Source organism: Dipodomys ordii, unplaced genomic scaffold (genome assembly GCF_000151885.1).
Source record: "Dipodomys ordii isolate 6190 unplaced genomic scaffold, Dord_2.0 Scaffold30, whole genome shotgun sequence".
Taxonomy (NCBI): Eukaryota; Metazoa; Chordata; class Mammalia; order Rodentia; family Heteromyidae; genus Dipodomys; species Dipodomys ordii.
Window position 1 is genome coordinate 1,756,561 of NW_012267246.1, and position 11,003 is coordinate 1,767,563.

An 11,003-nucleotide genomic window follows, 5' to 3' on the forward strand; every position below is an offset into this window, starting at 1 on the left:
AAATGTATTTTCCTCTTGTGTGTTCAAAAGTCCAGGTATTTCTGGGGCCACTGCATATCATGAAACACACTCTAAAAGTGTGTGTACAAACACATGAAAACATATATAAAGATAGAGATACATGCAGATACGTAGAGATAGAGATCAAGCTATACTGATACAGATATAGACAGATATATTGATCTGGATATAGAGATAGATAGACAAATAGACATTGATACAGACAGATATAGATATATTGATATGGATATAGAGATAGGTATCTAGAGATGATACATAGATAGAGATATAGAGATATAGATGAATATTGCTACAGATACAGATATAGATATGTGGATACAGATAGTGATATACAGATATAGGTATAGATCAAGATATACATCCTCAACTTGGAAATTGCTACTGAGGATAAAATAACACAATGGACTTTGTATGTTGTGGCATCACGTGTTGGACATCTCAAAATGATTTCAGGCAGGGTTATACACTCGTCTTTAGTTTTACAATAAAAGAAGCCAAGCGTTCATGCTTCGCCAGCATGCAGGAGTCTGTGCAGAAGCTGCAGGTCCCTGTAAGGTAACTGACTGCCCAGCAACTCACTGAGAGCCAGATCGGTCCACAGCCCCAGAGGGTGAGGAGCTGAGAAAGTCAGGCTTGCTCCTCAACTTTTTTCTTCAGAATGAGAAATTACTTCAAACTCAGATTTATTCATAGTTTCTCCCATTTTCCATCAAATACAAGGCATTCTTTTTCAAGAATATATAACCAACATTTAAACTGCGTAAAAACTGTTTCTCCGGACCTTTCAGAGAGGCACAAACTCCCAATGATAGCCACTGAGCTCCTGAAATGACTTTCTGTCCCTGTCAGCAAAACCTGGTACTGCAGGTGACAGAGAGCGAGGTGAACCTGGACAATGAAGCCAGCTGGGTCCTGACCAACCTGCCTTGGGACCCTAGAGTGCTGGGAAGAAAAGCCAGCATGCCAACAGGCATGATAGCTCACACGTGTAATCCCAGCTGCAGAAGGTTAGGAGGATCAAAGTTCAATGACAGCTGGAACAAGCTATCATCTCAGCAGGGAGCACATGACTGTTTGCCCAGCTGCCCAGGAGCCCCAGGGAGAAGAACCGCAACCCCAGGTCAGCTGGGGCAAGGAGCAGGACCCGAGCTCTAGAAGGGAAGAAGTAAGCTGAAAGCCAGATGCTCGATGCATGGTGAAGTGGTAACGTGCCTGCTCAAGCTCAACACCCTGAGTTCAAAGCCTAGCACCAGCTGCCTCCAAAGGGCACCCGTGGAAAATGTAGTAAACAGGCATGGTGTTCCTGTAGACGCCTCCACACAGGAGATGAAGAGTTAAGTCGGGAGGTCCTTGGAGCGCAGAGAGGCAGTGGAGTCCACACACCACCTCACACACACTGGGCGTGGAGGAAGATCACCACCAACTCCGCCCCGAGGCGTCAGAATCAGGGTTGTGAAAAGCAACCCGAAGCCAGGCACTCAAAAACGCCACACGCTAACCTGTTCTGCACCAAGGGTCTCTTTGTACAGCAGCAGTTTTTCCGCATGCTTAATTAATAAGGCCACATATTAAAAAATATGAAAGGCTACTAACATCTAGAATATTAATTTTCTGCAACTGTAATTTTTAATTTGCTTCTTTAATTCAAAATTCTTTCTTGCATGCCGGATAGGCGGCAGGGACCCGCTAGGTCACAAAGAATGAATTACAAATGTCTAAGGCATAGTCTTGTATTTTTGGTGAGTTATTCTGTAGCTTTATTTATTTTTTGTGTCGGGGGGGCCAGTCCTGGGGCTTGAATTCAGGGCTTAGGCGCTGTCCCTGAGTTTCTTTTGCTCAAGGCTCTTGGACTTTTCTGCCTGGGCTGGCTTTGAACTATGATCCTCAGATCTCAGCCTCATAACTAGCTAGGATTACAGGTGTAAGCTACCAGCACCAGTCTGTCCTGTAGAGTTAAAACAAGTCCAGTTGTCAACAGTGGTAACAAGGCACCACAGGACAGGACAGAGTTATATTCCAGATGCTTAGGCAGGTTTGGAGGCCTCTAATCCTAGCTCAGGAGGCAGAGTCTGGAGGATCGTGGTTTAGAGGATGCGAAAGCCAAGCAGAGACCCAATCTCAAAGATCTCAAGTGACCCAATCTCAAGTGAGACCCAATCTCAAAAAATAACCAACACACAAAGGACTGATAGAGTAGCTCAAGTGATAAGGCACCAAACACGTAGGACCTTTGAGACCCTGAGTTCAAACTCCAGTACTGATGCATACACACACACACACACACACACACACATACACACACACACACACACAGTCAAAGGATTAGATATTCAGGATGCTAAATTCAGAGAGAAGGGAGGTTTGAATCCGCTCTCCCTGTAGGACAGGTGGGCGGGGCGGGGGAGGGGCGCCCCAGGTGGAGAACAGCATTGGCCAGGACAGTCTGCTGGTCACTGAATACGATGTCTCTGTGGAGCATTGGAGAAAAGGGCAGGGAAGAGTGGGACGCCTGCAAGGACACAAGGATTCGCTTGTGTGGAACAGGGAGCCTCGGAAGACACCAAGACAAGACTGACAACACGGCATGGATTTCAGAAAGAAAGCATGGCACCAACCAAAAGGTCCATAAGGATGAGAGAAGTCATGGATGCCAGAGAGACCCCAGGAGGGAGAACAGAGGGGAATGGGGGAAAAGCTAGAAAGACTCACCTGTGGCAGAGGCTGCTGGTAGACAGACAAGGCTGCCCCAGCTAAGAGGAAAGAGCAAGAAGCAAGAGGAGGGTTGGCAGAAGGAGGCCACGGGCTCCCCCTGGATGCGAGGCTGTGAGGGCCAGGGCGGGGCTGGCCACGCCGAGCCAAAACCGGCATGAGAACACTGAGGAGGATGTTTCTACAGAGATCTTGAACTTAGAGGAAGAGTTCTGGGGGTGTAATTAGTGAAGTATCCAAAGAGTGGACCAAAAATGCAATCGATTATGAAACAGTTACAATTAAGGAAGTGAGAGAGATGGACTGGAAACTCTCAGGGAAAACAGAAAGAAAGAAGCAATGGCAGCCAAGGAGAAGAGAATGTAATAATGGAGCCCCAAAATGCAGGTGTTGGGGAGCAAATAGTTAAGCTTTTCCAATGCCAATGAAAATGATCAGGTGATCCTAGGATGTCGGCTGCTACAGCACAGGGCAGCCAGAACAGTGGATGCCATTGGGTTTTCATACTGCCTGGTAATGTGCACATTGCAACCTGTGTGTCCTGTTCTGTGCCCTGGAGCTAGAGATTTCGAGGTCATCCTGTTTAAGGTCTAGGAGGCAGGCTGAGAGGGGACAGGAGAGGAGGGAGCAGAGGATGAGAGAGAGGAGCAGGGACCCAGGGCATTCGCTCGCAGGCCTTGCTGGCTAGGCAGCGGAGGATGGAGAGGCAGGAATGGCAGGAATGGAGAACAGGAATGCGGGGATGGCTCCGCCTCGAGGCCAGGCAGAGCTCCGGAGGTACTCACTCATTCTTCACAAAGGCGTGCTTGTTGATGGTCTCCACCACGTCTCTGAAGAGAATCTTGGATGTGAGCGTGTAGCCGTGGTGAACCACCGGCTCTCCATCTGGCCCATCCCAGCAGTCAACTGCCAAAAATCAGATCTCCACATCAACAGCCTGCAGGGCTGTGTCTATCAGCACAGCAGGCTGGACACAGCAGGCACTCTTTTGGTCTAAATTTGCCACGGGAGATTATACCTACTAAAACTCTGCTGAAGCTGCCAGATGGAGACAAAGGTCTTCTGGCATACTTAATAGAAACAATTGGAGATAATAACTTCTTTAAATGTTGTAGTTTATGAAGATTTTTAAAAAATGCTTTGTTTTTGAAATGCGTATAGTTTTACAGAGGTCTATGCTCAGAAGTAGCCTGGAATTTACCAGAAATTCTATTGGAAGTTGATCTAAGTCTAACCAAACTTGCCCACAGGTGTGATATTTCTTAGTGGACGTCTTTGAGCTCACGGCTCCTTCAGCTGATGCTCCTCATGTCACTAATGAGGCTCTCCCTGACTGTCCACTTAAACCCGTTAGGTTTCCACCAGATTCCTTCCCTCGTCGTGAACGGCACAGTGGTTACACATTAACACCAGCTCCCTACGGGCATCTCGGCATCCCACCGATACCAACGCAAATGTGAGCCCCGTTAGTGGGCGGGGGGGGGGGAGCCCACGCACCTTCCAGGCAGCGGCAGCCCTCCTGGAGCACGCGGGCATACATGTCCACTCGGGACTGCGAGAGGAGCTGGTCCCCAGTCAGGTAGGTATTGTGCGAGGACGCAATGTAGTAGTTGCAGAGCGGCTGGTCCATGTCCTGGCACACCTCCTGGTGCACGGGGTTAAAGATGTCACACGCAGGGCTGCGCATGAAGTTCGTGAAGCCTGCGGGAGACAGAACAGAGTAGTGTAACTTTCCACGCGTGCCTCTTAAACTCTCTGATTCAGACAACAAGGTCAAAGAAGACCCAAAGTGATGTTCATGACAGCTGGGACATTTGCTTGGCATCAAATAGAGCGTCAGCAAGCTGAAGCCGGAGGGGAGAGAGTGATGGAAGGGCCACTGATCAAGGGCCATTGATCATGAGCCACTGTATGTCAACGGACATGTTGGAATGAAGCTTAGCAGCCACACTTATGCCATCTTTTGGGTGCCTACTAGGGGAAGCCATCACTCCCTAGTACAGAAAAGGCCCACGTTAGTTTACCCTTTCTGTCTTTAAACTTGTTTTAAGGATATACAATTTAAAGTTGTTCCTCTTCATTTTAAATACCCTCTTATCCAAGAATAAATTCATGGAACCAAAGCCTCCTGTCAAGGCAGGAGTTGTGTTCGGTGCCCGATGCCCAAATCCAGGAGTCCAGGGCCAGCCTGGACAACATAGCCCATGGCTCATAAAAACACAAAGACAAAAGAACAACAGTAGCAGCAGCAAAAAAGTAAACCCTGCCAGACGCAGGTGGCTCACACCTATAATCTGGCTACTCAGGAGACTGAGATCTGAGGGTCATAGTTCGAAGCCAGCCTGGGCAGCAAAGTCCGTGAGACTCTTATCTCCAATAAACCACCAGAAAAACAGAAGTGGTGCTGTGGCTCAAGTGGTAGAGCACTAGCATTGAGCTGAAGAGCTGAGAGATAATGCCCAGGCCCACAGTTCAAGCCCCACAACCCCCCTCCCTACACACACACACAGAGTCAACACCTTTTTCCCACAGTCACTGGGAGCACTGGAAGACAGGAGACCAACCATCCAATGAGAGAAGCCCAGCTCCAGCCTTGGGAGATATTCCAGACATCTGGGGCACTGTAGTCCCTGATGGATACCATCTCTTCCTCGTGGTTTATTCCCTACAATTAATTTCTCTGCCTCTTTTAAATGCATAGTTTTAAACAAATATGAGGCTGTATTTATACAATTTTACTTATGTATAAGGTGCTAAGAGCTAGCTTCTGAGTGCGTTTCAGTGTGGGTAGGTTACTTAATTTCTTAGGGTCCCATTGCCTCAAGGTAACTATAGTAATGAGATTTGTGGTTCTAACAGCTTCTATAATGCTACCTATCAGGAAAAACCAAGACAGTCACTCTCATTTGGTAAAGAAATATGTCTATTTCAAGCCAGAAGATTCCTAGGTTACTGAGTCTAGGACCAAATCTCCTCTCCTAAAGCACCAGGATGAGCTCTTTCCATGTGAGAAAAGCCCAACACTTCTTGGAATCTACATTGCAGTAACACCTGAGTATGGCAAAAACAAGAGGCAAAAGTGACACTGGGGGTGAGGCTCAAGTGGTTGAGCACCAGACAAGAGCAAAGCAAAGACTTCAAGTATCTGAGTCAAGCCCTAGTACCGGCACAAAAATAAGTAATAAACAAACAAATAAATAAAAGTAAGAGAAAAATCATGGCATTTCCTTTGTAGGAAAATATAACTTATTTTGGCTTTATTAGAATTATCTCAAATTCCACGACTATCTCTTGATTTTGCTGGAATTTAATTTAGCCAACTGAATCAAGGAAAGGGATGTGAAAGCCTGTGGTTATTTTACCTTCTATGCCAAGAACATTCTTCACCTTATTTTCTTCTGAAACTTCGAATTTCTTGATGATGTCAAGACAATAGTCCACCGTCACATTGCTCATCTAGGCAAAAGAGGACATTAATAGAGTGCATACAACCTAGTGAGATACACTTCTCCACACAGGAAGTGAGACACTCTTGAGGTGGTTCAAAGTGTGGAGGGATCAGTGCCACACACAATTCCACATATACCTGTAGAGAGAGAGGTGAATCTTAACCCCGCCCCCTACTCATCTTTCCCCATCAGAGAACACCTCCTTCAGTGATGGCACAAAATGGTCTGCCCAGAATAACAAAATAAAACCAGGGATCAATGAAAAATCCATTGCTCTAAATCCACTCACTGCATAGAAACTATCTGCAGAATAAAATATCCCTTCCATAAAACAACAGGTGGCTAGCCATCGGTCCATGCGAAAGGCTCGCTGTTGTACAAGTGAAACTCTTTGGTGCCTGCAGGTAAATGCCCCATACCAGGTGTGCTTCGATGGGACCCTCCACAGAGCAGTTCAGCTCTGGGACTCAGGAGCACAACAGCTAGCAAAAAAACAACAGTAGACAAAAAGCCAGGGACTGCTTGTGTTCATACCATCCAGTACCCACACCGGCTGAAGTATCCGCTTCTCAGCCTCTGACAGCCATGAATCTCTGGATCTGAACCCCAGAGAGGAAATGAAACAGCTGATATTTCGGTTCCGAATCAATTCAGCCTCACAATCTAACACTGACATTTAAAATCACGAATGAATGACAATAGGGAGAATGCTATTTCATATTTCAATTATACTCCTCAAAGCTTTCACTATTGCTCAGGTTCAAGACTGGTGTTTTAGTGACATCTGTTTTTGTTTCCTAAACAGTCCATTTAACAACATGTCCTTTTCTTTTTTTCTGCAATGAAATGAAGCTGAAGCTGCTGTATAGAGTGCTTCTTTTCCAAGCCAGGTACACCATTGTTGATACCCTTCCCCTATCCCCCCCCTCAGGGGTTTCTCGTCTTTCCTATGTACCAGCCACTGACTGGGAACACTGTAGATCAATGAGACCCCAGAACCCCCCAGGCACTCTACTGACTGGGCAGCACCGGCTCCCAGCAGCCCCATAGCCTGTCTGCTGCATTCCAGAGAGATCTGTTTGCACATGTGCTCTTAAAGATACATCACTGTTCGCATGCCATGGAAGACTGAGTTCGCCTTGCAATATTCAGTGCTGAAGGCCATTGGTGCACAGATTTGGGGACAAGAACCGGACTCAGCCCTTGAGATCTAAAGAATCTCTAAACACCCCTGGAGGGAGTGGGTGAGCAGAAGATTACTTACTAGTTCAAATTTGACATACTGTAATAATGGCTTTTCCATTTATATACCGTTAATGTGAAATCAAGGTTTTCCGTATATAATATTAAGCAGTCTTTTTTTTGGGGGGGTCCATTTGTGGGGCCTGGGCGCTCGCTGTCCCTCAGCTCTTTAGCTCAAGGCTAGCGCTCTACCACTTGAGCCAAAGCACCACTTCCAGCTTTTCTCTTTTTGCTTATGTGGTGCTGAGGAATCAAACCCAGGGCCTCAGGCATGCAAGGCAAGTGCTCTACCACTGAGCCACCTTCCCAGCCCTTAAGCAGTCTTTCTAATAGCCCTTTTAAATGCAATATGTTATCTACCTACTCATCCAGCTTTTGGTGATAGTGGGATTTGAACTCAAGGATTCATACTTTATCTTCACAAGATCTCGCTATGTGTGTTTATTTCCTCATTCCTCTCTCTTCTATCTCTTCTCTTCTACCACTGGATGTAGGGCTTACTATGAATGGAAGATGATATCTCAACCTAATCACATCTATGAACATGTAAATATTTGGCACAAAGGTTCACAGGATCTGGGGGTTTGCCTGGGCATACCTGGGGTCCCTATTCAATCACTACAGCAGGACATAGTTCCCAGAGGACCTTTCTCCGATTTTTAACCTGCTGAGGAGAAACGTGGGGCTTGGGCTGACATCACTGCTAGATCTCCATGTGCTGAAGACGGGTTACCAACAAATGGTGGCTTAAAACAATGGAACTTTATTCTTTCCGAACTCAGGGCAAGGGCTACAGTTCTCTGTGGACAGGTGTTCATTTGATTTTTGCTTTCCTTCTCAGTTTCTGTGGAGGAAAAAAAAAACCTCAGATCTAGATATATACACAACTGTGCACTTGACCAAAATAGCAAGTGCTTGGCTGCCCTGGACAGTTCCCCGGCCATTCCAACCTAAGGTTATTCATGGGGCCACGGGCAGCTGTCAGGGGACCTCCGCCAGATGGTCCTGCACGGCCTCACTGCTGTCCACTGGGTGCTGGCTGGGCTGCCACGTTACTGTGTGGTCTCAGCAAGGCTAGCCTGATTTCCTACACTTCTGACATGGTGAATGTAGACTCCTCAAGGCTCCCTGGCTGAAGCCCCAGAACCTACACATCACCTGTGCTGCAGTTTCTAAGCCAGCCCAGCCTCCAGAACCACCTTGCAAAGTCACATTGCAAAAAGCCACAGACACAAATCCCAGAGTTCTTGGAGCCATCTTCACCACGAGTTCAGAGCTCACCCAGCACCCTTCCCCACCCCCGCCCCCACCCTGAGGAGGTATTTTAGTCTGGATCTTTCTGGTCCATCTACCTCTAGCACATGCTCTCAGTTTTATACCAGGGTGGAGGAGGGAGAGCAGCTCTTCTGTACCCTGGGGACAGAAGCCCGCCAACCTCCAACCACTACACGGGTTTCCTGCCTTATGAAACCTGTTCACCTCACTCCGGGAGCCGTCTGTGGCTCCTCCAGACAGTGGGTGGTTCTGGGGCCTCTCCTTGCCTGGGCTTAAATCTCAGTGTTCCGGGGTCTAACTTTAGGTCAGACAAGTTGCGGGACATTGCTGCTCCTCTCTCTGCCTCTATTGTCTTACACAGTGGGGAAAGCATCCCTCCTGTATTTTTGGATGGTTTCTGGATGAAAAAAATCATTCCACTTGCAGGGAGGAAGGCCACCATGAGCACGGTGTGCATCCCCAAACCAGCACCCAATGCATCCTAACACTCGACCACTAATTTCACATTTGGACAGAGGAAGCTTTCAGACTAAATGTCCTTTGGGAAATATATTTGAGGCAGCAGAAGGAGTATAATATGTAATTATGCTGAAAGCTCTCTCAAGGCTTTAATTGTGACTAAGACAACAATTCGATAGACACTGGGGGAAGGATCTTAAAGGAACTCATCTATCATGAGGAAAAGTGAAAAAGATAAACGTACGCTAGCACCAAAAGAGGGTATTTACAGCAAAGAGCTTATAATTATTTCTCACAAGTGCAAGAAGATTAGAATGACAGTGATTCTTAAGGAAGCACTCCAATTCCATGGAGGGACAGGACAGAGATGACACATGTAGTTGTAACAGACAGTATCGGGAAACTTTCGCTAGAAGAATAAAGAAGCTAATGGGGCGACATTGCACAACAAGATGGATCTATGTCAGGTAAGTTACGGTCAGGAGAGGACCCTGTTGGCCCGGGAATAGAAAAGCTTTGAAAATCCCCCTAGCAGTGCCCTTGATGTGTGCGTTTCATGGGAACCAGACAGGGCCTTGTTTAACAGTGAGGTTTTTCCAGCTCTGTGGTGCTCCACCTCTTGCCTTTCTCCCTTCTTCCTCTGTCCATGACAAAAGTCCAGCTGGGATACCGGTGGCTCCCGCCTGTCATCTTAGCTACTCAGGAGGCTGGGATCTCAGGATTGTGGCTTCAAGCCAGCCCACCAAAAAGCCAGAAGCAGAGCTATGGCTTAAGTGGTAAAGCACCAGCCTTGAGCAAGAAAGCCAAGCAAGAGCCTATGACCCTGAGTTCAAACCCCCAATGTACTTGCACTAATGATAATACATAAAATTAAATTAAAATAAAAGATGGACGTGTTCAAACACTGGCCTCCTGATCATTTATATCTATTTCTAATACTTCACACTATTAGTGTAAGGAGATCATTGCCGATATATCAAAAATAGAATACATTAGTTAACATTCTTTTTTGGGGGGTGGGGAATATGTACATGTACACTCAGGAGAAAAGGAATAAGCCAGTGTGCAAATAATCACTTCCCCTTCCTAGAAACATATTTTACATGATTCTCAGGTAAGATTTTTATGGACCTATGGTATTTACCCTTTATTCTAGGCTTCAACTACACCCACATCTGTCTCTGAAAGTTACTGTGTATTTCTTGGCAGTATTTTTGTGGTTGGTATTGGTGGTGTTAATGATGAGAGTGGTACTAGGGTTTGAACTCAAGGCTCTGTACTTGCTGTGCCAGTGCTCTACTGCTTGAACCACACCTCCAGCCCTCTCTGCAGTATTTTAAAGAACCCAGTTTGGCAATCTAATGATACCTTTTGTTCCACCTTCAAAAACTGAGCCAGCTCGTCCACCGTCAGGTGGTCTTTCTTGTCACTGTAGCTCAAGAGTAACAGATAGAGATCTCTTCTCAAGGACATCATTTTGTAAAACACACAGAACTCTTCAAAGGTCAGCGTGCCCTGGTTCTCATCTGTGTCGGCTTCCTGAAAGGGGAGGAAAACCAGACTGTGTGAGGTCTGCAATCATTGCTTCTCTGGAGATAATCAAACCCTGGTCTTCCAGATCTCAGTCTACTGAGTAGCTCACATTACAGGGACAAACCACCAGCACCCAGCAATTCAAAAAAAAAATTACTTAATATTGTTTGTTACCATTTAAGGTATTGTTCAAAGGGGTCACAATGCCATAAGTTAGGTAATGGGTACATTTCTCTTCTCTCTCTCTCTTTTTCTCTCTCTGTCTGTCTCTGTCTCTGTCTGTCTCTGTCTCTCTCTGCCTCTCTCTCTCTCTCT

At 46.5% G+C, this 11,003-nt stretch overlaps 1 protein-coding gene across 1 annotated transcript in view; it reads right to left on the bottom strand.

Moving 5' to 3' along the window:
- The window catches only part of Plch1 (phospholipase C, eta 1), a 54,409-nt gene that overhangs the window by 39,559 nt on the left and 3,847 nt on the right, over window positions 1-11,003 (bottom strand). Inside the window, exons 4-7 of the mRNA XM_013016129.1 lie at window positions 10,524-10,694; window positions 6,093-6,186; window positions 4,228-4,431; window positions 3,516-3,636 (exon numbers count right to left, since the gene is read on the bottom strand). Of these exons, the coding sequence (XP_012871583.1) occupies window positions 3,516-3,636; window positions 4,228-4,431; window positions 6,093-6,186; window positions 10,524-10,694 (590 nt within the window). The remainder of the gene's footprint in view (window positions 1-3,515; window positions 3,637-4,227; window positions 4,432-6,092; window positions 6,187-10,523; window positions 10,695-11,003) is intronic.